The following is a 26190-nucleotide window of genomic DNA, read 5'->3' as shown; positions in this document are numbered from 1 at the left end:
CAGCGCGGTGAGGTCAGTGCGGCGCCGCTGCCGGACCCGCTGCCCCTCGGTGCCCGGCGTCTCCCCCCCCCTCCCCCCCCGCGCCCGCCTCCCCCTCCCTCGGCGGAGGCGGCGACGCCTCCCGGGCCCCGCGGGACCCGGCCCCGGCGGGAGGGCGGCTCGCCAGGCCCGGCCCGGCCCGGCCCGGCCCCGCCCGCGGCCGCCGCCGCCTCAGGTAAGAGCCGGGCCCGCGCCGATGCGGCGGCGCCCGCAGCGCTGAGAGGGCGGAGGGTGGGGGGGGGCACCGGGGAGAGGGGGCGGGAGGGGGGGGCTCGGTATTCACCATCGCCGCTTACGTCGCCCTGCCAGCGTAACCCGCATTGCGTAATGCGGCCGCTGCGTCAGGGAGGCCTACGTAAACTGCGGCGGAGGCTGAGGCCTGCTGCGCAAACGGCGTAAGGGGGCGGCGGGGGCCGCGCGCGCCGTACGCCAGCGGCGTAGCGGGCCGGGCCCCTCCGCGCCGCCGACTGCGCCGCTGGCGTAGCGCTGGTCACGCGCCGGCTGCGTAGGCTGCGCAGCGGAGGGGCGGGCGGCGGCATTCTCGGCGCCCTACGCACTTTGCGCAAGCGAGGGCCTGGCGGTGGCGGGGGCGCTGCGCCGCGCCCGGGGGAGGGGTTACGGGGCGGGGGAGGGGAGCGGCGGCTCCGGGGTCGAGCCGCGGGCGGGCGGGGGCTCGAGGCGCTCTCCCGGCCCCCCTCCGTCCCCGCTCTCTCCGGTTACGCCACTTGCGTAAGGCCGGCCTCCCCCGCGCGCGGCGCTGCGCATTTTGCGCACGGCGCGGGCCGGGGGCGCGCGGCCCTTCCCCACCCCCCCCCTCCCCCCCCGGCCCCCCGAGCTCATCCCGCTACGCCGTTGGCGTACGGCGGGCGCCGCGGGCTGCGCCGTTGGCGGGCCGGTGCGCAGAGTGCGGGCGCGGGGCGGGGCGGAGCGCGGGGCACTTCCTGCCGCCGCCATTTTGTCAGCGGACGGCCGGAGGAAGCGGCGGCTGAGGCGCGGCGCGGCCCGCGGTGAGTGGCGCCGCCGTCGTCTCCCCCCCAGGCCCCTTCCCGGCCGCCCCCCGCCGTCCCGGGGCCGTTGCGGGGCTCCCCCCTCTCTCCGGGGCCGGCGCTGGGCCGCGGAGCCGCGCCCGGCCTGGTTGGGCCCGGGGCAGGCCGGGCCGGGGCCGCCGCGCCCTTGGGGCCGTCCGGGAGCGCTGCCGGGCCCGGTGCGGCCCCGGTCGGAGCGGGAGGAGCGGGCCCGGGTCGCTTTTAAGCCGTTGGGCCCCGCGCTGAGGTAACCCGCTCGCCGCTCGTCTGAAGCTGGGGGTTTGAGGTGCGCCGTTTTGTTTACGTTCGGGTTTAAGCCTTTTTCTCTCTCTCTTTTTTTTTTTTTGCAGATTTTTTTTTTATAGTCGGTAGAACTCGCGAAATGGGCTCGGGAGCTGGAGGGAGAGGGGTCGGGGACGAGGCCCTGCCACCCCCCCCCCACATGTTGTCAGGGAGACCCCCGGTGCCGTGGGGAAGGGGCACCGGGACCCGTCTGAGCGCTCATCCCCTGGGGTTTTTGGGGGTGAAAGGGTGGGTTTTGGGGGCTAAAAGGTGGGTTTCGGGGGCCTGAAATGTGCGTATGGCAACGGGAAAGCCAAGGTGTGTTTACAGCACCCGAGACCTCGGTGAAAACGGGCTCTGGGTTCTCCCGGTCGCTGCGGTCACTCGGCGTGCAAGGCGAGCCCCTCGGCAGCGAGGTGCGGCTGTGCACGGCTGGTTCGTGGCACACGAGGGCTGTTTGTCCGGGCCAGGCTGCTCTCACCTTCAATCCGAGCACATCCTCCTGTCCTCGGGTGCTCCTGTGTTGTTTTCCTCGAGTGTTTTCCTTTTTAAGCGTTGTTTTCAGCTTAAAAAGCTGAAGCTTCCTGCAAACTGCTCTCTTCAGCAGAAGTTTCCCCGAGGAAACTCTTGAGGCTGTGTTGCTGCTTGAATTTACCCCACGTGCTGCGTAAAAGAGTTTGCAGCGTGCTTTGGAAGATGCAGGGAGCGGTGTCGCTGGCGGGTTTCTGTCTGAAACGCGTGTTATTAGCGGGACAGAAAGAATTAAGCTGACAAACGTGGTGTTAGTAATGAACCGGTGGCTCTGCCGGTTGGCAGGGACCGTGGCTGGTGACCCGTAGCTGTGTGCTCTTTCGCTGGGCTTCAGCTGCTCCTGTTGATTGCGTGCCCACAAATGCGTCGTCCTCTGGATCTGGGGGCGATTTGAGTGACTTAAAATGCTTGTCGTAGTTCTCAGAAACTTGGTTTTACCGATCTATGGTGTACCGGCTTCAGATTAAATCTCAAACGCTCCGTTCAAGCATCTCAGTAAAAGTTTGGTTAGTTCGCTTGCCTGAATCCAGCTAAACTGCTTTAGGTGAGGCAGATATTGAAGGTTAAACTTCCTTGCAAACACTTGAAGCTGCTGTTGCTTTAGTTCATAAGTAACTCTTATTCAGTGGGACTGCTATGAGAGGATGTTTGCAGAGATTAATACAACTTAAATTTATATCCGTACGAGTTTCTAGCATTAAACTTGATGCTGTGTAAACTAAAGGTCACCCGGAGCTGTTTTGTGGAATGAAGTGAGGGCCCTTTAATGTTTTAAAGCAGCAGGTAAAATAAATAAATAAATAAATTTTGGATTCTCCACACCTCTCCCTCTGAACTTGGTGAACCGCGCTCGGCGATAGCGGCTGTAAATAAATGCGCCGCGCTGCAGAAGCACCTGCGTGGGGCCGGCCGTTCCCACACAGCTTCTAATCTTTGCACCTTGGCAAACGCAGGGATTACTCATTTTAAAAGTAGTAAAAACACAGAGCGTTGAGCAGGTGAAACGTGACTTTCCTGATTTTTTTTTCCTTCCTCCCCCCTGCCCCGAACCACGTTAATTACCTAAGCTGAATAACTGTTGCTGCCGTATTATCTGACGATCCTGCAGCGAATGGGACCCAAACGGAGGTGACCAGCTATTAGCTAAATGAGTCTTGGCAGCCGAGCCCTCGTTAGCGTAAACGCCGTCCGTGTTTCGAAGAGGGAAAGTGGTTTGGGGAGCCCCGTGGGCAGGGGGGGGGGGTCTCAGGGCTGCGTTGTGCCTTTTACAATCCTCCTGCTCCGTCTTCCACCCTCGGGCAGCTTCGGTCGAGGCGGGCTCGGCTCCCCGGCCCGTGATCGAACGCCCTTGCTACGGTTGCCGACTGTTTGGAACAATTTCTCCGAGTAACCTCGTAAGGCCGGTAATTACCCGCTGGCGAACGCTCGGCGTTTGGCCGAAACTCAAGAATGCCGGCGGTTTGTTTGCACGGAGGTGTTTTACCTCGCTCCTCGAGAAACAACGAGCCCCTGACCGCTGCGGAGGTGCCCGGGGTCTGCCGGAAAGCCGTGCTTTTCCCCCCCGCGGGTCGCTGGGGGAGGACGAATTTGTGCCCGAGCAGCCTCCTCCTGCTCGTCGGCGCCGCTGGTCGCCATCCCTGGGCGAAGCAGCCCGGCTCTCCGGCACGCGGGTTGTTGGTGGACATCGCCCTCCTGCTGGAGAAGGGCTCGGAGGTGAGGAGGCGTCTCGTTTTAGGGGTTGCATCCCCAAAAAAGCGTCTGCTTCTCTTCCCTCGAGCTCCTGCCTGAGGCCGGCTCGCGCCTCGCAATCCAGCAGGGCGGGGGGAAGCGGCTTCTGGTGCTGCTGGAGGAAACCTCCCGGTCCGTGCACTGTTTCAAGCCTCTGTAAGGTGTCAGTTCCCAGGGCTTGGGAGAAGCGCTGGGCGCGTGGCTTGGTTTGCTGCGATCCTTCGCGCTCCGAGGGTGCCGAGCTGCGTCTCGGAATCAAGGCTGAGGGTCTGCTGTTGGAAGCCAAATATTGCAATAATTCGGGGAGTGAACTCGCCTTATCGGGCATGGAGGAGGCCTGGCTGCGGAGCGGTGCCGTTCCTGCTCCGGGAGCTGAGTGTGGATAATCCCCAGAGACAGAAAAAGGGCCCTGGGCTCTGTGTCTCTGCCGTGCCAGGTCAGCAGCTCGGCGCTGTGGACGATTTTACTGCTGTCAGCTTCTGCTTCAGCCTTCCTGAGCGAGCTGGCGCGTCTCGGGGTCGGCAGCGCCGTTTGCGGGCCTCAGCCCTGCTCTCAGCTTCTGGTTTGTGACCGCTCCCCGGCCTCTGGTGCTTATTGACCAGCTCGGAGTGGCCGAAACGCGGTACCGGATGGCTCGGGAGAGCTCTGGGGGACTCCGCAGCCTCTTCGCAGGTCGAGGAGGATCTTCGGGGTTCGGTTTCTGCGCAGATACCCGAGGGTCACTCAGGGCCACGACCTGAAGCGAAGTTTCGGCGTGGCCGGGCTGGTCCCGGCAGCGGTGTCTGGTCACTTGTTGCTTCTGCTGACTTCAGTGGTGTTCGGGGAAATGACGGAGAGCTTCTGTGGGTGCCCAAAAAGCTTGCGGGGGTGCCCCAAACCAGCCTCGTGTACCCCGCTGCCACCACCCGAAGGATTAGGAGCACGCCGCCTCCCACGGGCTCGCTGGGCTCGTGTCCCCGCCGCGCAGCGGGCGGGTAAACTGAGGCCGTGCGGGTGCTGGAACGAGGCAAAACCTCACAGCGAGACCACGAAATACCCAGCTGGGAACCGGGTAGGAGGACCCGAAACCGCAGAGCCTGTTTTGACTCTTCCTCTTCACGCCTGCTTCGTGCGGCTCGTGGGAGATCTTGGCGCGCACGGTTCGTCCCGCGGTGGCTCGGTAGCGCAGCACGGCGCCTGCTCGGTTCGGGGCCGGAGGGAAATCGAGGTTTTTCTCCCAGTTTTCCTTAATCTGCCCCGCTGGCTGCTCTCGCCGGGAGCCACCGCGAAGCCCCGAGGAGGAGGAGCAGGATGGCGCGGGTCCAGGGAAATGCAGAACAGCTCGAAAAACGAAAACAGGAACCGCTCGGTAGCGGCGAGGGCTTGAGGCAAACATCCTGAAATCAGAAACCCCGTGGAAGGCAGCGTCCCGGAAATGGGAACCGGCGGGTTTGTCTCCGACCGGGCAGGTTAACGTTTGCTTGCTGCCTCCTGACGAAGGCTTCAAGTCCCGGGAGAGCCCCAGAGCGTGGCGCATCGCTTCCCTCCCCGCTTGTGCGCACGGAGGAGTTCCCCCATCCTCCCGAGGAGCGCTGGAGTCGGCGGCGTGGTGGCTCCCCTGTCCGCATCGGGGCTCAGGAAGCTGCTTTTAGCCGCCGAAACCTTTCTCCTGCCGCATTCGTGGTGGATTTGTGCTGAAAATAACAGGACTGCTGGAGCGGCCGTGCTGGGAGACGAATTAAGGATCCTAAAAAACGCCGCCGGACCTTCAGGCCGTGGCGCGGGATGGCGAGCAGGGAGAAACCGCGGGTGCACGAACCAGAATTCACGGGCTGCTTTCCTCCCTGACCTGGGGTTGGGGGGGGCGTGGAGCATGTCCCGGGGGGTTATTTAAAAAAGGAATCTGGCGCAATTAGTGATGAGCACATCGCTGATCGCGATACGCCGGGCTCGACTCCGAGCAGACCGTGCTGCGCGTGGGCACCGCGCAGCCTCGGGAGGAGTTCTTGGAGCGACGCCCGCGGACACCTGGCTGAAGCTGGTGTACTTCACCAGGTAACGAGCTCGTCACGGGCCTTCTCGTTAGCGGTGACGGAATGTTTTGTTCCCGTTCGGTGCGCTTTGTGCCTCAAAACAACAAAGCAATGTTTAGTGACCGTGGCCTGCGCCCAGATCTCGGGGGCGGACGGTGCAGCGCTGCAGGAGGAAGCTCTCGGAAAAGCTGCGGCGCTGGCGTTGAAAAACATGAGTAATGGTGAAGGTATGTGTGTGCAATTAAGCAATTATGTGTTTAAACAAACCTAGGTACTTCTGCAATTAAGTAGTCTTTCACGGTATCATGTCAGCTTAATTGAATTGTCTGCGCGCCGCTTTTAATGTTTAATAAGGGAGATACAAAAGAGAAAAGAGCTCGAGAACTTCGTCAGGCCCCGCTTGCCAATTAACCAGCGCTTAAAACTTCCTCGAACGGCTCCGTGTTGCCCGTCCCGGGGACGGGACGTGCTCGGATGGCCTCTCGGCGCTAATTCGGCGGGCTGGCGAGGTGCTAAGAGGCAGGGAGGGGAGGAAGAACCCCGCAAAACACCCCTGGGGCAGGAAGGTTCGCTAGGCTGGGCGCGAGCTGCGCGGTGGCCGGCCCTTCGCCGCCGCTTGGCTCTGAAACGAGGACCCAGGCGGAATAAAACCTGCGGTTCTGATTCCCTTTGACCCTGCTCTTGCGTCCCTCGCTCCGTTGCGTTCGATCGCGGAGCTGGTTGCCCCATGGCTTTCGGTTTCCCCGTGAGTGTTATGATGAAATCCGCAGAAACAGGCTCTGCTCTGGGGACACCCCTGCTCACCGGCTGGCTCAGGCAGCGGCGTTACCTTGGTGCGATCTTAGCACGGGGCCGCGAGTAAAATGGGTTCTGAAAGCCGCTTTTACGGGTTTAAAATGGGCTTAAAGCTGCTCTGGCTCTTCCTTCTGATCGCTACCGGTAAAAGCAGTTTGAAAGCGTCGCGTTCGGGAAGGCACTGATTGCTGGGAGAGCCGATTTTTGGCTCTCTTCAAGGTAAAGCTGCAAAAAAAACAATCTGGGGGGTTTTGGAGGGAGTCCTGTGGCACGAGCGGGGCTTCTGCCCCACCAGAGGAGTCTAACTTGCCGCAGGAGGGCAAAGCAGAAAGAAGGGAGCAGAAATCCCTTGAAATCTCTTGCCTTGCCCCCTGGGAGCCTGCCTGATCTCGTGCCCTGATCGGTCCTGGTGCTGGGAGCCAGGAGGCAGCTCGGCCGCCTCCCCTGCTCTACGTGGGAAGAGCTCCCGAAGGCTCTGGCGGTAAAACTTCCCAACCTGCCAGACCAGCGGCAGCCCCGGCACCTCCGCAAACCCTCTGCAGAACCGATTTGTGTTTCGGGTCCCAGCAGCGGAGCCGTGCTGGCGTTTCGCCGCTCGTTGCAGGCAGGGCTGGCTGGCGGGGCGCAGGGTTCCCAAACGCAGCGGCGAGGGGAGCGGGAGGAGGAAGGGATTCGAGCGCAGATCGCAGGTCCAAAGGTTGCTGGCGGCTTCGTGCCTTGTTTTTCTCTGGATTTGTCGGCGGCTTTCCGGCACGGCGGAAGCCTCGCGCGCGGCTCTGTAACGGGTAAAGCGGGGAGCGTTAAAAACCTCCGCTAATAATCCACGCGGGGAGCGTTTTTCCTCCGCTTCGGGCTGCTTTTCGACGGGCCTCTGCCCCGGAGCCGTTAGCAGATAAGCGCGGCTGGGGAGAGGAGGAGGAAGGAGGCCGCGGTGTAGGCGCTGACAAAAGCCAGGAGCCGAATCGGTGGGCACGAAGGCAGCGGGGGAGGCGTGGAAGAGGCGCTTGAAGAGCTCCACCCGCTCGCCGGCCGGCCGGGGAGAGCTCCCGCAGCTCTGGCTGCTCGGTGAGGGGTTTGTGCGACGCGACCTTGCGCCTGCTGGCAGGTATTTGTTTGCAGAGCTGCCGATGATCGCTGCTCTGGTCTCGGGGGGGGGGGGGAAATTCCAGCCCGCGGATGGAAAGGTGAATTCCCGGAGCGCTTTGCTGTGCCCTAACCCCCGGTTCGTGGACCAGGCTGTGGCCCTCTCGCTTCCGAGCCCGGTGGGCTGCACGGGGTGCTTCCTCGGGAGTCTCTCGGGGTCTGGAGCTGTGCGAAAAGGAGAGGTGAGTGCCCAGCGGGGGGAGGCAGCCCATCCCCGAAACGCCGACCGGGCACCGGGGGCGTAGATAGGAGCGTCGCGCGTCCTCGCCTCGCTGCAGGCTCACGGCGGCTCTCCTGCTTTAACCATCCCGCTGGATTTCAAGGTGGTTTTTTTTTTTTTGGCCCTTTCGAAACAGATTTAACCAGTTAAGCGCGCCGCATTTTTCGCATTTTTCGAATGTTTGCCTTCCGCCCTTGCTTTTTTATCTGCTATTTCGGGGCTGACCTTGGCTTGTCCTTCCTACCTCCGCTTCCAGTTGGGTTTCTCCGGGACACCCGGCTCTTCGGGAGCCCTGTGTTCTCGCGGGCTGCTGATAGCGCCCGCAGGATGCGGCGCTGAGCGCCTGTGGGCTCTGCGTGTCTGCAGATGCGTGCCGGAGGAGAAGGAGGCTTCCGAGAGCTCTGGGCGAACCGAAAAACTTCAAGGAAGCTCGAGGAAGCTGACAGCCCCTCCGTAATCGCAGGCTTTAGTAATAAACTCAAGCAGGAATGCACGGTAGCTGGTGGAGGAAGGTGCTCGGCAGCCCTCGGTCTGTTGGGCCCCCGCTTTTTTCCAGTGTGCTCAAAAAATCACGTAGGAAGTTGGGGGAATAATGAACTTCCCGATTTCAAAACGGGTCCAGAAAGGACCTGGTGGTGCCGGAGGGCTGGCCGAGAGAGCAACAGCTGAGTTAAAGCCCTAACCCCGAATTTCAAGGCTCAGTAGGGCAAAACGTGTCCTGACAGCACTGAGGTCTGGGATTTTTGTCCGACAGCTCCCGAGGAGGCTGGCGGGGCTCCTCTTCTCGTTGCAGACAGGGCCCAGGCGCGTGTTCGGTGTGCTCCGTGCGGAGGTTTCCCCCTTCTCCTCTCCCAGCGCCGGGATGGAGAGCGCTTTGCTCGGCCCCCGTAGGCTTCGGAAGCCCTTTCAATCCCGCGGAACAAGTCAAAAATGGCTCTGTCACCCCCAGACTGTGTCCGGGCTCTGTCCTGTAAGCCTGCCGTGGCTGTTGGAGGACCGGGCTGCTCTCCGGGGGTTTCTGTGGCTGACCAGAACCTGGGCTGCATCCTTTTTTTGACCCATTTCAGCACGGTTAACATCGGCTCCCGGGGCTGAACTGTCCTGGGTGCCTTCCCCGGGGCTTTGGCCCGGCGCACGGGGCATAATTCAGAACAAAACGAGTCCCTCGCTCCCTGGTAAGGATCAGCAGGAGCGGTTGGGCGCTGAGTAATCTCTCCCCCCTCATACCCAGGGGGACGTTTTCTTCCCCGCCTCGCCGGTTAAAGTTTATTTTCCTGGAGCTGGGAAGGGTGCGATACCTGGCAGGTGAGCTCGGGTTACTCATTTACCCCGGTGGCTTTCTGAATTCACCGCTGGGAGCTGCGGAGCCGCTTGGGGCGGGCTGACCCCGCGGTCGCCGGCCGAGCGCCGCGCTTCTGCGGAGCCGCTCGCTCCTGCTTCACGTGGGAGTGGAAAGGAGAGCGCCGCGTTCCTTCCCCTGGGTGCCGATGGCTCTGCCCGGCCCCTTCAGCTCGCGGGGCTGGTGAAACGCGGCGCGTGCTCAGATTTCCGGGCCAGATGATCGCTTAGGCGAGTCCAAGTTCCTTCTCGCACCGAAGCGGTGGGGTAGAAAGGGAGAGAAAGTCTTCGAACGGCAACTAGCAGCTGCTAATACTTCCTAAACCTCTTCTTTACGGGTCTTTCGAGGCTCTGCAGCTCGGTCAGAGGAAACTGGGAGCTGGTTTCTGGGGGCCGGTAGACTTGTGAGTCTCTTGACCAGGCAGGCATTGAGCGTGAACCCACCTCTGCTTTGGACGCCTGCCGGGATGAGGCTTTGCTTTTCCTTTTGCCCCTTCGTGCGGGGGGGGGGGGCTGTTTTTAGCTCGTTAATCCCTGAAACAAAAGCGGCGATCGTGCCCCGGGAGCCGTCAGGTGGGGCTGGTGGAGAAGCGGCTGAGCTTTACCGAGCCTCCCGCCGGTTCAGAAGCGCGGGGCGGCTGAAAACAGCCGTGTGGGGAAGGCGAAGAGCTCCAGCACGGAGGCTGCACCCGCGTGAGCGCCCTGAGCGCGGGGAAATCGCGGTGTGGAGCTGCTCGGCTGGGGCTCGACGGCTGAGCTGCACCAGCTCCCTTCCGCGCTCGGTTTGTCTCATCGATCGCGCTCCGAGACGCTGTCGGAGGCGCGCGCGCGGGTGACTTCCACTCTGTGGTTGAGGTTTGCGTGCTTTGAAGATCTGAGGCCGGTCGCTTGGTGCCCTGCATTGATCTCGGGTAAGCTTTCGCGGGTTTCTGCCCTCCTCGGTTTCGGCAGCGTCAAAGCAAGCTCGAGAGCGAGCGCTGAGGGTGTGTGGAGGGAGGCAGTGCCCGGAGCCTTCGGGGCACGAGCGTTTTCTGGGCACGAAGACTTCGGAAGCGCCGCCTCTCGCCATCGTGCCGCTTCCTTCAGTCCCCACAGCCGGAGTTTTCAGCCCGTGGATCTCCCATAGCTGGGTACCCTGCGTCTGCTGTCGCTAATTAAAGGATTTGAGGCCAAATTGGTCTCGTTTAAAGGCATCTTACAAGCTACAGCATGCTTGGGGGGCAGTGGGCGGCTGGTGACCAGGTGAAATCTCGTACCTGGCGTGTCGAGAGCTTTGCTCTTACATCGGTGTCGTGACTCTCAGGCGCTGCCAGACCTGCGGGGGTCAAATTTGTCCCCTCAGGCTCGAGGGTGAGGCATCGGGCCCCGCTCTGCGACAGCTTCTGAGCGCCCAAATTACGCGGCCGCCCCAGGGCGGCAGCTGGGGAAATGTGGCCAGGGCTCGGCTCCGAGTGGGGCGTAGAAACTACCGAGAGCGTCGGCCCTAAGGGGCTGGGAGAAGGAGGAGCGCTGCGTTTTGCTCACCCCACGGGGTGGTTTGAGGCCGATTTGGGGCTGGATCACCTCGCGTGGGGCACCGGGTCGCTGCGTGCTTGGGTCGAGGGCTCCGCTGGGTCCGAACCTCGCCCCGCTGCGTCCTCCCTTCCACAGAAGGATAAGATCGAATTCCGTCGTTTTTTTTCCACCAGCCTCATTGATTTCTAGCCCAGTCTAGAATATCCCAACTTGGAAGGGACCCGTAAAGGATCGTCGAGTCCAACTCCTTCGGCTCTTCCAGCACCAGACGCAGTCCCCGTCCTCTAAATACCAGAAATTCCCCGCTCGGGGCAGCGAGCCGGTGTGACGGGCTGTCACCGCGCCGCTCTCTGCCCTCGCTTTGGGTCTGTTGAAGCAGCTGCTTGCTTCTTCTTTTCCAGGTATTGTCTGGCTCTAAAATTGCCAGCAGCTCTCTTGCAGAGGCATCGTGAAGCGCTCCTGCCGCAGAAAATTGCGGTGTTTGCTCTCGAATCAAAAGGGCCGCGTGGTGTTCGTGGCTCGCGCCCCGGATCGCCTTGACCGCGGCCGGTTCATGGCAGAGCTGGAACCGAAACCTGGCTGCTAGGCACGGGCTGGTGCAAACAGCCTTCTGCGCGGTCCTCAGGCAGGTGCCGTCTCATTTAAAAGCTTAAAAACTGATTTTTTTGGGGGATTTCTGAGCGCTTTGGAGATTTGTGGTGGCAGGAGGGAGCTGGGATCCTGTCCAGGAGCCGAGGCACCGCTAACTCCCGCTTCTCGCAGCACCTGCTGATGGTTTGGCTGGTTTGGGGGCTTTTCCTAGGAAAAGCCCTGCCCGCAGCTCCTGCTGGCATTGCCTGCGCGGCCCTGGCGTTGTCGGCGTCGTGGCTGCCCCTGTGTCGGCTCAAGGGGAGATCTGGGATCCAGGTGCATTGTCCCAAAAACTCGCGGCTCCGTGTCCCCAAAACGGGGGCCAAGCAGCTTGGTGCCAGCCGCCTTTTCGGTCAGGTCCTCCCGGTGTTTTCCACCTTTGGTGTTTTTATTAATCGCAGCCTTATTTTCTGGTTGTTTTCAAGTGAGGTGCGTGATCAGGTTGCACGTGCGCTCCTTCCTTGTTCTGAGGAGGGAACAGCCCGGTCGGGGGCCAAAAAGGCACCGGGAACGGGAGCACAACGCGCAGGCGGCTTCGTTCCCTGAAGTCAGCCCCCTCGGCCAGGCAGGCAAGAAATTAAAAGCCTCGATGAGGAGAGAACCTGTCTCAGAGGCGTCCTGCAGGCAGCAGAGCGAGGTGGGCTCGGCGGAGGAGCTGCTCGGGTTTGGGAGCCGAGCCACCCGGCGCCGTCACCGAGCCCTCACGCCAGCTCCGTGCGGGAAGCCGAGCGTGCTGCAGGCTGAGAAGGTAAAACAGCAGCACGGGGAACGTCCGGGCCGTGTCCTGCACCTCCCTCTGGGACAGAAACACCGTGACCCGTCACCAAAACGTCCTGTTCCCTAGAAAACAGGACGAGCTTCCTTTGCTCCCCGAAGCACGCCGCGCTTGGCGTCGGACGCGCGTCTGGACCCAGCGCTCACGTGACCTTGGAGTTTGTGTTGTGCTGCTTATCGCAGGTGGCATCGAGGTGTGGGGTTTTCTCTGGAACACGTGTTAACTCTTTCCCCTTATGCTCGGGAGCTGCTCGGAGACTTGTTTCAGGTGTTTTTTTTTTCCCCCATTTCTTCGTTCTAGAGAAGCGGGAAGCGGCGATTTAACGTGAATTTAGGCCCAAATGCGTCTCGCTATGAAATCCTGGTGGGGTTTCTCTGCAGTAAGGCAACGCCTGTGCGTTAACAACGGCTTGAGTTAGCAAAATCCGAGTGCGGAACGTGGAAAATACTGGGGTCTTGTGACCGTTTGCAGCTGAATTGTCATCTTTGTCCCAGAGCTCGACAAATCCTGAAGAGCGCAGCCTTCGCTTGCCCGAGCAGCCTTCAGATAAGTCTCCAGACAAAATAAAACTTCCTCTGGCACAGCGTCTGCTCGGGGCGTTGGTTTTGACTGACGCGGAGCTGGCTGGCCTTGTGGGTCGAGCCGGTGCTGATCTGCCGCCCCGCTGGGGCGAGAACCCGGAGCCTCGGCTGTCGGCGTGTGCAGGAGGACGAGCTGCGGCCTCCCGGCTGAGCAGACACTCGAGGAGCAGGGCTGAGGAGCGGTCTCTGGCCTGGCAGCGATGCTCCAGCTGGAAGATGTGGCCTTGCTGAGGCTCTGCTGCCCCGGTTCTCCTCCAAAAGCCTTCCTCGCCCCGCAGCGAGGCATGTAGGGCATCGCAGCGAGCGAAGGAAGAGCGCAAAGCCCATCCTCGCTGCTCGCTGCTGGCCGGGGGCGTGTTTCAGGAGCAGAGGAGGGACCCCAGGGACGTGGCTGCACCTACAGGGCGCAGCGAGCCTCGGGACGCCCGGCGTGGCCGTCAATCCGCCCGGCGTAGCTGCCAAGGTTTGCTTGAACCTCAAACTCTGCACGAGGTGAGTAGTTCCGCCTTCCCGGGCGGGTTTCCTCCCGGCTGGGAAGCAAAAACCTGCTTCCCTTAGGAATTTAGGAAATTTAGCCTTTAGGAGAGCACCGAGGGCATCGCTGAGCTAGCGAGCGGGGCAGTAGCTCCTCCACCTTTCCGTGGGTTTCTCCCGGTGTTGGGTCCACACCACAGCCTGCGATTTCCAGGATGATGGGGTGCTCCCTGCTGGCGTTTTGCTAACGGGGCGGCTCTGGGGCCGGTATTGCCCTGGCATCAAGAGGGAGGAGTTGCTGCCTCGCGTCCCTGGGCCTGCTAGATGATGATTTTGCCTCAGACGTCGCAGGGAAGCGCCTCTCGCTGTTCTTCCGAGCTCTTCGGGCCTCAGCTGCGGTGGTTAAAGGTTCACCGCTCGCACGTTGTGCTTTTACGAGCCAAACTAGAAATGTCCGCCCTTAGTGCTGAGGTCGGGTAAGGGAGGGAGCCCTGAAGTGCAGTTTTACTGGCAGAAAGCGGATCTGTGTAGCTTCGGATGATGGATCTAAACCTTGGTAAGGCGATCACTGTAGCTTTCCGCACACCTTCTCATAATGCAACTCGTTTTCGATAGTGCACGAGTACCTTGCTGGTATTGTAAGGGTTTTTCTGATCTTAGCATTTCTTTGTGGGGGGGAAACTTGTTTTTATTGGTTGTTCTGGTGTTGATTTTCATGACAACCATCGCACCCCGCTCTTGTTCACGTCTTGCCTTGCGTGTCTGCGTTAATCACAGCTAAAAGGATTTTGCCTCGAGTTAAGGGGATCGCCAGCCTGCAAACGGAACCTCTTCATGCAGATTTATCCTGACGGAGGGGGAAATGCAGTGCTGCGCCTTGGGCTCCAGCTCGACGCGTCCTCTCTAGATAACACCAGCCTTCTAAGTCGCCTCGTTTTAGTTTGCCTTTGTAGCAAAATGTCACTGGTGATAGGATTTGTTTTAGGGGTGCCCCCTCTGCAGGCGCGTGAAGCGCGGTGGGGGCAAGGAGCTGCTGGAAGCAGCTCGTGGGCGGTTTTCGGGAGGGCCAGCGCCTCGCTCCCGTCGCCCTCAGAGAACTTCACGAGCGGCAGGGATGTTTAAAGGGTTCTGGTCACGATTGCGCTCCCCTTTGTAGCCTTGTTTGTGGGGTTTTGGGGCAAACTCCGTGAAAAGGTGGTGGCTGCACACAGGAGCTGTTGCTCGTCTCGTGTCGGGGCTGTGCTGCAGCTTGAGGCTCCTCGCGAGCCGCTAGCCCAGGCTTTCGCAGCTCACACAGCCAATAACCAGTTAAAGAACCAGCGTCAACACCCATAAGGGGCTTTCTGGACCGTAAAGACCTCGCTGAGCAATCTCCGAGTTGCTCATTCTGGTTTGGGAAGGCTTGACGCTTCCCCGAAGCCTGTGCTGGCTGGATGGCTGAAGAAGAGGTGTGTGGGGCTGGGTAACCCGAACACGATCCCGTTTCTCGGCACGTTGGGACCCCAAAGCGTGAGCTGGGGCTGTTGCCTTGCGGGCTGGGGGCTGGGGGGTTCCTTGCCCCATCCGTGCCCGCACCGCGATGCCTTTCCTTGGGATCCTGACGTCCGGGCTGCTGCTGCTTACCCGACTCGCCTGGTTTTTTCCTTAAAAACCAAAAGCCAAAGGAGAAACGCTGCGCGACGGGAGCAAGCTACTGTTTCGGATGTGCTTGAAGTAACACCCGTTTCTTTTCCTTACAGACTTTTCTTTCGGTAGTAGCTTCAAAAATGAAGGTCAGAGGGTTCAGCTGGTGAAGAAGTCCCGAACACCTCGAAGGGTCGACTCTGATTTAAGGTAACTGTCGCAGCAAGTTCCGCTACTGTGCAAATAAGTTGGGGGGGCGGCAAAGTGTGGCTTATTTCCTGTGTTTTGGGGCAGAAATGTCTCTTGTGGGGCAGTGACGGTGACCAGAAGCCTGATGTGGCGGTGAGCTCGGAGCACGAGCTGTGCTGACGTGGGGCCAGGCTCCGTCCCGGTGGCTTTATTACGTGGGGGGGGTTTCAGTCTGCCCTGCTGACAGCAGGCAGGAGAGGCTCGCAGGAGGGACAGGAGCAGCAGAGAGCTCTGAGGAGGGAGTGAGGGCGGTAAGAAGCTCCCCAACTGCGCTCTAACTCCGAATTATCCGTCTTTGACCATTTCTCTGGCATTTTAGAACATCAGACGCATCCTGGAGGTGTCTAGCTTCCCCTCGTGTACCCGTACACCTTGCGTGCTTCTCCGCCAAGGCTCTGAGGGAGGCTGGGGGCTCTGGCTGCTGTCGAGGCCGCACCGGCTGCTTCTTGCTCCCCTGGGTGTGTTTCGGGGTCCTTCTCTCGGGGTCGCTGTGTCACCCGGCTCAGGAAAGCAGGGCGCAGCCGTAACGCCTCGCGGTGCCTCTTCTCCGAGAGCTCGCTCTCCCAGAAGCGCTTTGTTTCTGGTAGTTTGCCATCAAAACGCTCGGTAAAAAAAAAACGGAAAATTACCCCAGGTATCCAACTATTGTTGTTTCGTGACTTCAGCTTTAAAAGTTCCCGGTTGGCTTTGACACCTGAATGCTTTGGCACAGGCGGAGTGGGAGGAATATTTACCGCCAGTCGCGTATGGTTACGGCCACGGCCCGGGCACGGCTAGCGATTGGCTTGCTCAAGTCTCCTGTGGGAAAGTCCGTGTTTTAAATACGCGTGCCAGCCGTTCTGCGAATGCTCTGACCTTGGAGCTGCTTCTTTTTTTTTTTCTGATAGCGGACAGCAAGAAGGAAAATAGGGAAAAGAAACCCTCCCTCTTTCCAGGAAAAGGAAAGGAACGGCTCTTGGCGAAGGCTAGGCTGACACGGAGGGCGTCGCGTCTCCTTCAGTCGCCCTTTTCCTGGGGGGTGGGAATAATACCTCCCTTGGGTCGTGTCCGTGGGGTGCTTCACACACCAGCACTGGTGATGAGGGGTGAGTGGAGCGGGCAGAAGCTGCCGCTCCTGAGCTGTGGGCTCGGCTCCCCGGCGGATGGAGGGAGGAGCTGCCACTTGGTGGTGCTGAGGCTGTCTGGGTTCGCCGTGCTGGGTCTCTGTCCGTGGAGTCCAGCTCTGCTCGTGAGCCCCTGGTGCTGGTTTACGAGCCAACGCAGTTGCTTTCCACGAATGTTTTTGGTTGCTGGGATCATTCATTTTCAGGAGCGAATGGATCCCGTCCAGAGAATCGCCTTGGTAACTGAACGTGGGTGCAACGAGGATCTGTTTGAGTTGTAAACTAAAATATGTAACCGCACCGAGCCAGGGAAAAAGCTGATAAAATATTCACTGCAGATTTTCTGCAGCGTGGCCCAAAAACCGCCTCAAAATTGTGAGGCCGTACCAAGTGCAGCCTGCTTGTTTGGAACGCTTCTGCTCGGCTCAGAGGGGCGGTGGAAGCGAAAAGCGGCGGCGGCGCGGAGCCCGCCGTGCTGAGGAGGATGCTGGTGGCCCTGCAGGCGAGGAAGGCCTCGGCTGTGAGCCTTCACCTCCATTTCCCAATGCCCCATCTCTCCTCCGGTTCCTTTTGAAGCACCGGGGTTCGTGAGCCAGCTTTTGCCACGCACGTGTCCTGCTCGAACATCCACCCTGAAGAGGTTTCTGGGGATCTGATGCCGCGCAAAACCCGAACAAGTGACAAAAGCTGGGCTGGGTGCGTGCTGCTGGACGTGTGGTTGGCGTGACTGAGCCCAGCGAAAGCTGATTCCTCTCTGGTCTCTCAGGTGTGGCAAAAGCTTTCCTTTTCCTCTCCGTTCCTTTTCCTCCAGCGGGCTGGAGGCTCTTGGTGGCAGGGACCTCAGTGCTGAGCGTGTGGGAGCCGCAGTGCAAAAAGCTGAGGATATTTAAGGTCGCGATGCTGGGTGTGGACCCCCGCAGAGCTCGGTTTGATGTTATCTCACTCACGGAGGGCTGAGCCTAGGCAAAGGCTCCCGGAGAAACAGCGGGGACGAGGAATGAACCGGAGGGAGGATTTTCCAGCTGCGAGGCTGGTTCCTGTTACGTGTTCGTCCTGGATCAGAAGGGAAATCCCCAGCGCTTGGGACACAAGAAGAAACAAATCTCTTCCAGCAGTGAAATCTCTTCCAGCGGTGAAACCTGCCGCACTCAGGGCCCGGAACGGGCCGGAGCAATTCAACGCCCGACCCCGGAGCTCACACCGAACGCGAGCGGCCGGCATCTGAGGCAGCCAGAAGCTGTGAAATTAAGCAGGAAACGCTCAAATAACACCCGTACATCCAGGTAGCTGCGGAGGTCAGCGCCCACGTCGGCGTGCGAGCGAGGATTAGGGCTGCTAATAACAGCCTCCTGCAGCATGACCGCTGGACCAGCTCCAGACAATGCAGTCTGCCCGGTGGCATGAATGCCGCTCTCCCCAGCTGCCTAAATCGGTCAGATGGAAAAGTAATCCTATTTGTGCTTCCCCACTGACACAGATTGCGTAATTAAAGTGGGGCAGATCTGCTGTGAATTTGAATTAACTTCCAGTGTATTCTTTTTTTTTTTATTCTCCTCGTTTATAGCCGAGGTGCGATTGGAACTGGAGTTACAAAGGGCAGCAAATGTCCACCGCAAGCTGTTGCGTGAGGATTTTGCGGTCTCGTAGCCTCCCGTTTCTGCAGGGAAATGGAGCCGCACAGAGCTCCTCCAGGATAAGGGTTTCAAATGCCCAGATGCAGCTAAATTCACTTAAATTGTGCCTTGCTGCCCAGAACGTGCTTCCTGCTCTGGAAACTGCACCGCTGCAGACCAGAGGAGGCGAGAGGGAGCTGCTGGATCGGGTCTGTGCAGGGATCCCAAGATCTCCGCGATAAGGTCGTGGTGGTCGCGGGGGATCTGCAGGCTCCAAACCTTCGCTCCTCGGCCCGCCGGGCTGAGCTCGGGTCGGACGAGGACGCCTGCCGTGTGGGTTTGGTTAATCCCCTGCAGAACCCAGCCTGCTCTGACGGCACCGTGTGGGTGTTCCCGAAGCCACGGTAAGGGAGGGGTAAGAGAACGAGGCTTTTCCGCACCTGTACCAGGAGAGTGGGGATTTGGCTCTGCCTGAGTAGTCTTGGGATAAATTGGTCCCATTTAGCTGGCTGGCACGTGAGGTGGATGTCGCTGTGGCCTCGAGGAGAGTCGGGGAGTTCTGGCCTGCTTGAAAACCCGTGGCATTTATAAAACCCATGGCATTTATAAAACCCGTGGCGTTTATTTTAGGGATCTTTTCATTATTTTAGGCATCTTTTCAGAGCCGCCTTCAAGAGCGCTCTGCGTTACGGGTGTAGGGTTCTGGTGGCTAAACCCCGAAACGCTGGGTTAGTACAGAGCACGCTGCTTCCACCAGCTGCCGCGGAGGGCACGAATTTCCTCCGATACCCCAGCTGGGCTATCGGCTGAGGTGGGTAATTACATCTTGGGTGTTGAAAGAAGCTGCAGCAGTGGCAGCTTCCCCCTGCTGCCAGCGGCTGTGTTAGAAGGGGCTCTCCCTGTCAGATCAGTCGTGCGTCCCCTTCCTGGGCTCAGAGAGAGCAAAACCCTAAAAAAAACGAAAAAACCACGCTCGTGTGCCTGCGTGCTCGCTGCACATCAGCCTCTGAGGCTGAGTCACGGCGTTAAACCCTCGCTTACGGTCTCGGTGTAAGCGTTGCAGGGTGAGGTCGGACTTGGTCCCCTTCTGGCTTTCGCCCTCTGAACGATGCTGGGAACCAGTTTGCAAACTGGAGCGGGTTTGGGTGTTGTGGTGCTCGCACCTGGCCCCACGTGGGTTGTTTCTGTCAGCCAGCGGGACTGGAGCAGGGCTCCAGGGCACGACCAGCGCTGGTGGGCTGGGGCATTGCCTCGGGCACGTAACCGGTGCTGTATTTTGGGGAAAAAACGCTCGCTGGGAGGCACGAGCGGAGGTGAGAGGAGCAGAACCGCTTCTCTTTTCCTTCTGCTTAATAAAAACAACCGCCTTTAGTAAACTAGCCCCGGTTTGATTTTGATTTTTCCCTGTATAGGAAGTTTGGGGCCTTCTTAATAGAGACCTGAGGCTCGAAAAGAAGCCTCGGAGCTCACTTAAAACGTTTGTCCTTTGTTGCCTTGCTCTCGTGAACTGCCTGACGGGGCTAGAGGCTTGTCTCAAAGCTGCTCCTCGTCCCAAAGAGATGTAATTTCAGGTCTTCTGCCCTCTTCCAGCTCGCTGTTGTAGTTCCAGAACTCTCCGCAGCCCTCGCTGGCCGGCGCCCTGCTCCCTTTTCCCCGTCGAGTCCTGCGGAGTCGAGTTGTTTTGGTGCGAGCGCAGACACCAACTTCTTTTCCAACCGCTGCTTCCCCACCCCTAGAAGCTCACTGCTCTTACAGGCTGGGCTTTTACTGCTTTTATTTCTTGGCCTCCTCAGCTCCGTGGCGCGGCTGATGCCCCGTTACCCCCGTGGGGGCGTCGTGACCGAGCCTGGGGCGCTGTGCTTCTCTTAACGGGGCCGATCGGTGTCTCCTGGAGCACTGCACGGGCCCCGGGGTGGAACAGCCCGGTAGCCACGTGGGAGGCGCAGACCCCATCCATCTCCGTCAGCATTTTACGAGGCCTCTGCAGCGTGCCCGGCTCCCTCCTTTGTTGCTGCCCTCCCGGGGAAGTTCGCCGCTGAATCGCGGTGCGGGAGCCTCGACCCCGGCTCTGGTCCCGTCTTTGGGATGCAGCAGGAAGGGGGGAGGGAGAAATCCCGCTGCAGGCTGGGCTTTACACGTGCTTTTAAGCTGATAGCAGGTCCTTGAGGAACAAGTGCTCTCCTATCCGTCCGGCCCCCTTCTCCGTGAGCTGCACGTAGGGGGGAACAAAAATAACGCTTATCGGCGTGGGAGCCGGGGGAGCGCATCTCAGGGATTTTCGGCCAGAACTCGCAGCGCTGATTCGTTGGAAGATGGTTTCGGCAGGGAACAGCATGTGCTGGGCACCGGGAGCCTGGCTTTTAATAACAGCAGCAGCAGCTGAGCATCCGCGGCCTAAAGGGGGGAAGCCGCTGCGCTCGCACGGCAGCGTTCAAAGAGCGTTCGCGGGGATGTCAAGCGCAACAGGCCCAAAACAGCCTCGGGGGGCTGTAAAGGGAAGAACCGGGAAGTTAGGAAACATCCCGCTTGCCCCATGCTGTTAAAGCTCGGGTCTCTGCCTTCCCTTTTGTGTATTTGAGGTGCGGGGATGCTCATTGCACATGTTGATCCCCTCCTCCTGGCTCAGCAGGGTGAGAACTAAAGGGAGCGCTGGCCACCACACGTTGGATCGTTATTCCCATTATTCCTTTCAGCCGCCGGATTTTGCAGCCCAGCTTCCTTTTGCAGGGCGTTTGCGTGTGATAGAGCCAGGGCTGGGATTCCTCGTACGGCCGAAACCCTGCGCTTTAGCTCTGGCTCTCAGTTTGCTGTTCCCTTCACCCGCGCGCCGCTCTCCACGGCTGCTCCTCTCCTTTATTTTCTGTCTGCGCTTTTCCTGCGGCACCACCGCCCCGGGGCATGTGCGTGCCTGCAGCGAAGCTGTCCCCAACATGAAGCTGTCCCCAACACGGGCTTGTGCTGGGTGTGAGTCACAAGTTTTAAACGCTGGCTTAACTCCAGCCGTTCCCTTCCTCTGCATCCCCCTGGCTGAAACCTGGGCCTTTTTTTTTTTTTTTGCTTTAAAACGACGTCGGGAGCGACGGGGAGCGATAAGGCACAGCGGTTTGAGGGGCGCGGACTTGGCTCCGGGGTCCACCGCCGCCCCGCGGCCTGGCTTCGTGCGCCGGTGCCGGCAGTGAATCAGCGCTTTGGGGTGAGTCACGGCGCTGTCATGTGCGGTTCCAGCCGGGGACTGAGCCGAGAACAAAGCCTGCAGGAGACGGCCTGAAACCGGAGCAGGGGGCGCGGGCTCCTGCTGCTGCGCCTTCCCCTTTGAGCTGAGGCTCAAATTCGGTCCCTGCTCCACGCCCAATCTGCTCCAGCTCGTCCCCGGTGCAGCGGGATGCCCCGCGAGGCTGCGCTGCCTTCCTGCTGCTGCTCGGGCATCTTAAACCTCATGCGTCATCTGAAAGCAGTGCTCGCAGTACGTCTGTTTACCTGAAATCAGAGCTGGGGTGCTCTGCCAGCAGCCCCAAACCTTGGGTCTGGCGATAAAAACCTGGCCCTGACCCCCTGGGCTCTTCGGGGCAGGCGCTGAGCTGCCAGGGAGGGATGCGTTGGGGTGGCTGCTGTGAGCAGGTGGTCAGCCCCAGCCCGGGCTTTGCCTCTCCGCCTTCCTCCTGAAGGCACCGCTCAAAATAAAACCCGCTTTCCGCTTCGCTAGCACCCACCGGGGGGGGCCAGTGGCCTCAAAGGAACCCCCGTAAAAAACCTACAAGGTCGCTCTGCTGCTTTACAAGGCTCGTTTCTTTGGGGCTTTTGTAAAAGCTTAATTTATGACCTATTTGTTTAGGCGCAGAGGAGGGAGGGGAAGCGTGCTGGAGCGCAGCCTGCCGGCTCCGCTTTGCCCCCTGCTGCCCTGCGCGTGGGTCTCAGGGCGTTTTTGGGGCCGGTCGCTGCCGTAACGGGAGCGACCCCTTCGGGATTTTGGCCTGCTCCCTCTGTTCATCGTCCGCCTCCTGCTTTGGTCTGAGCCATCGCCCTTCCCGACACGAGCAGCGCGCGGAGAAGGAGCAGCAACGCGTGGATAAGGAGCAGCAGCGTCTTCCTCGCCTCCGCTGCCCTCTTGGAGCGGCTGCCCTACGACGCTTGGGGTGTTCCTAGGGCCTTTTTCTGCCCCCCCAGCCCTGCGCAGCCCTTCCCTGCCCGAGCTTTTGCCAACCTTTCAGTTTCCCCCCCACACCTCCTCGAGCGTTTCTGCCTTCCTCCGCTGCCTGCTTCTGGGCCCCTGCCTCTCCCCGAGGGCTTTGTCCTCGTGCAGGGGCGCTCCCCACCTTCCTCCTCCTGCCCGGCGCCTGAATTCACCGGAGCGATTTCCATCCCGCTCCCCTCGGCGGTGGGCGACGGAGGAAAACCCTTCCCCGGGAGCCGGATCCCTGCCCCGGCGCAGCCTGGCACTACCCTCTGCCGGCTCCCGCGCCGCATTACAGCCCCGTCCCGCCTCGCGGGGCCGCCGGGGGAGGACGCACAAAATCGGGCTCCTTGCAGCCGGACCTCAACAAACCTGACCGCGCGGCTCGGGGGGAGCGCGCCCCGCCTGAGTTCGAGCCGCCCCGCGCTCGATAGCATCTCGGCGCGAGGCGGGGATGAAATGCAATCTGCCCCGCTTCGGGGAAATCAGGCTGGAATGCGCGATGAGCAGATAAGCGCAAAGCAAGGGGAGGAGAAGCCGCCTGCGATATTCTTGCCCACTGGCCTGAAACAACCCTTCCCGGAAAGCCATCCAGCGCTCGGGGCCGCTTTTCCTGCTGCGGGCTTCGCCTCGTCTCATCCCACCTTCGTTTACCGGCGCGCGGAAAGCTTTCGGGGTGGTCTGCCTCTTAGGAAGGCTTCCTGCTCACAAAACGTGGTGGTGGTGATCCGTCATTGACACCCACAGCCCGAATTTATAATTGGTAATACGGGTCACACCTCGCTGGACGGTGAAGTTGGGGTTCACACGCTCCGTCCTGCTGCTCTTTGCAGTTACCTGCGGGCGCTGGGCTGCGGTCAGCTCCCCAGCGTCGGTGTTCTGGGTCCGAAAACGTTCCCTGTCCCAGTCCCTGCGTTTTTTTAGGGAGAGGTGAAAGCAGGACCTGGGAATACCCTGGCCACGCGCAGCAGCGTGGGTGATTCTGTGCTATTTGGGTAAAAACGCGAGAGGAGAGCTGTAACGTAACCGCCCGCACAGAGGAGAGACTCAAAGCATGCCTTAGCGGTGAGAGAGGGCAAAGGGAGGGTGGAAAATGGTGCGTTTCCAGCTAACGTGCTTAAAAAAAGGCACGAGTGCCTTAGAAAGGAGTTTCCAAGAAGAGGCTGCTAGGGTCTTTCAGGTCAGCAAGAAGACAGTGAAAAAGATGGAGAGTTAAATTGGGTGCAGCACTGAGCTGCCTCGACAGGTGGTTAGCATCTCCTAAGCGGAACGGGGAGAAATTAAAACAGTTAGGACGTGTTTTCCCTTGTCTTTAAATAAAAATAAACCTCCTTCCTCTGATGGTTGGCTCTGGGAGAGCTGGTGTCGCAGGGAGCAAAAGGAAGACGCCTGATTGTAGGCCTTGGGGTGACGAATTTGAGGAGGGAGCTTTCCAAAAAGGTGGCAGATGCCCGGGGAAGCCTCAAACAGCAGTTGCCCGTTCCTTGTCTGCGTGTAGGTGTCTCGTGTTCGCAGGGATTGAACGTCCAGGCGTCTGCGGGCTCCTCTGCCCTGCTGAGAGCCAAAACCGGGCTGTTTGTGTAAAGAAAAATACAGTTCTCTGGAGGTAGCCTTCGTTTCTGATGCCTCAGATTAATTGCTTTGTTTGTTTCATCAGATACAGTATCTAAAGGCATTTGTGCCTGAAGCCACGGAAGATAGATGGACAAGCCAAGCAACTTCTGACTCTGCATCATTTTCTGGGGCAAAGTTATATGGCAATGTATCCTACAAGGTAATGTAGCCCCTGCAGTGAGTAAAGAGGGATTCCTTTGGCTTGGCTGCCGGGTGATAGGGACAGTGCCTCGCTTCTTCCCCACGCCACCCTCATGTCCGACCCAGAGGGATCAGCACGAGCCCAGAAGCAAAATTCAAGGAATTTCGCAACGAGAAAATCCAAATTGCGTCCAAAATCACGTCACCTTTGAGTCAGGCCTCCCCCGCGATGGGTCCACGTTGTTAGTGGGGAGGAAAACCGGGTGCCAAACACAGCTCTAAGCGAGAGGCTTCCCAGGACAGCTGAGCCAGCAGCTCGCTGGATGTGACACTTGGGATCTGCACGGCACAGTCCGACACCAGTGACACATCCCAGGGGGAGCAGAGGGCACAGCTTGGGCCTGCGGGCAGCGTGTTCGCTGAGGGATGCTTCGGCTTCCTCAGAGCCCTGAAACTGAAGCCCGTGGTCCTTGTGGAGGCTGCATCTGTATGCCCAGACCACGACCAGAGGCACGGGGGCTGCTAACGGCATCAGAAAACGGGGCCAGATGATGTTGCCCCGGGGCTGACGACTCCTTCCTCAGTTTCCCCAGGTGTCACTCGAAACCAGTGAACAAAGCTCTCATTTAACTCAGTCTTGCACAAAATCTACTATTGTCTTCTCCGATTGCTTCAAGCGTGCCATGTTGGCCCAGCGTGACGTTATTGTCACTTCTGGGTATGTGCACGGGAAGTGTTGTCCCTGGAGGGATGTCTTAGAGTCAGCAAAAATGTCTTTTTACCAATTTTTATCAAATTTCTGGTCTTCAGGACGACGTCAGAATTCCCTACCTCCAGCAGATAGCGTGCACACCCCGTACAAGCGGGCCTGCCTGCTTTATAATTCAGCTGAAGCATACTAGGGAGGTTTAACGCTCGCTTAAAAGAACAAATTGAGCAGCAAATTTTTGGGGGGAGCTGGCGTGGTGGTGGAGCAGGGAGGAGCGGCAGTGCTCCGGTGAACTGAAATGGGGTAAAACTCATCGTCTTGCGCTCCTCCAGCCAGGGCGCTGTAACGAAAGGCTCGCTGGCGCTGCCTTAACATCTCTGCTCGTGCAGACGAACCAAACCTTTCAAAAAAACAACCTGTTTTTTTTTTTGGCCGGAGCCAAAACTCGGTGTTCTGGGGCGCCTGCAGAGCGCTGGTGGGGGTTGTGCTCCTTTTAGCCCCGTAACTGAGAATGTTCAGCGAGGCCGCGGCCGCTCCAGAGCCCTCGCCGAGCAGATCGGGCAGGAGCAAGGATACGCCTCAGAATGCCCATTATTACCCCCAGGATCTAGAATCCTGACCCAGTTCGTTTGCTGGGTGCCCTCGGACACCGCGCCAGCGTCCCCGGGCGCGCGGGGTGCCTGAGCTAGCCTCCCGAAGGCGCGCCGGGTTCGTTTTTACGCAGCGCCTCGCCGCGAAAGCCGGCTGGGAAGCTGACCCGTGTGCGGTGCTGTTGTTTCGCAGGGTGTCTGGTGAGGAATGCAATGGGATCAATAGCATGTCTGCGGAGAGCGGCCCCGGGACGAGACTGAGAAACCTGCCGGTGATGGGGGATGGACTGGAAGCCACCCAAATGTCTACGACGCAGGCGCAGGCGCAACCGCAGCAAGGCAGCACCGTCGGCGTCAACCCCCCTCCGCCGGAGACCTCCAACCCCAACAAGCCCAAGCGCCAGACCAACCAGCTGCAGTACCTGCTCAAGGTGGTGCTCAAGACGCTATGGAAGCACCAGTTTGCGTGGCCTTTCCAGCAGCCCGTGGACGCCGTCAAGCTGAACCTCCCTGTAAGTAGAGGCTGAGCGAGCCGCCCGAGTTTCCCCTCGCGTAACGGTGGGAGGAACGGAACCGCGCGCGTCCGCCCTGCCTCCAGAATCTTTTAAGGAAAGAGCCCCGAGGGGCCAGGCTTTGGGTGGTTCAGCTCCCGGTCTGGCTTTTACAATCAGGAGCGGTCCTTCGGCTGGGACACGGAGGAGAAAATACGAATAACATTTCAGGAGCCGGCTGATGTTCAAGGCCGGGTTACCAGCCAGCCCTCTGTCCCTTCCTCGTTAGGCACCAAAGATCGTTAAGCGATAAATCCCTCAGCTCGGGCTCTGCCTTGCTGGTCCCGAAGCCCCCACCACGTGTGTCTTGTGCAGTTTGGTCCCTGTCCCTCTTGGGCAGGAGGAGCTGGAGAGCAGAACCCAAGGAGCCAGCAAAAAGCACAATTTCGAGCTAGCTTCCTGTAGTGAATCACGACAGCATCCCTGCTGCGTGTCTGGATCCTGTTGGTTCCCACCGGAGGAGATTTGTTCCCCTCCAGAAGCTCTCCTTTGTATGACGTGCCTCTTTTTTTTGTAACCTGCTATGATAACACCCACTTCCCTCGTCTGTTTTACCTTGAAGATGTAACAAATATATAATCTATTGCCTGAGCATCAGGCGATTTAATTTCTGTGCAGCGGGAACAATCTCACGGTTGCATCTAGAGATCGCTGGTTCTATAGCAACAGACTTTCAGCCCCTTTTTCTGAACCTGATGCCTAAAATAGAAACACCTTCTCGTGTATTATCTGGATGCA

At 59.6% G+C, this 26190-nt stretch overlaps 1 protein-coding gene across 8 annotated transcripts in view; it reads left to right on the top strand.

Moving 5' to 3' along the window:
* The window catches only part of BRD4 (bromodomain containing 4), a 62903-nt gene continuing 36713 nt past the window's right edge, over positions 1-26190 (top strand). For 2 of the 8 annotated variants that reach the window (XM_083815155.1, XM_083815149.1), the window contains exons 1-4: positions 1-214; positions 14828-14921; positions 23505-23621; positions 25095-25413. In XM_083815155.1, coding sequence (XP_083671281.1) covers positions 23602-23621; positions 25095-25413 — 339 coding nt within the window. In that variant the 5' untranslated portion in view covers positions 1-214; positions 14828-14921; positions 23505-23601. The other 6 variants (XM_083815154.1, XM_083815153.1, XM_083815156.1 and 3 more) reach the window with 6 other exon arrangements.

The sequence above is a fragment of the Anser anser genome (genome assembly GCF_964211835.1).
Source record: "Anser anser genome assembly, chromosome: 35".
In the NCBI taxonomy this organism is placed as follows: domain Eukaryota; kingdom Metazoa; phylum Chordata; class Aves; order Anseriformes; family Anatidae; genus Anser; species Anser anser.
Note: the sequence above shows the minus strand (reverse complement) of the source record. Positions and strands in the feature narration are given on the sequence as shown.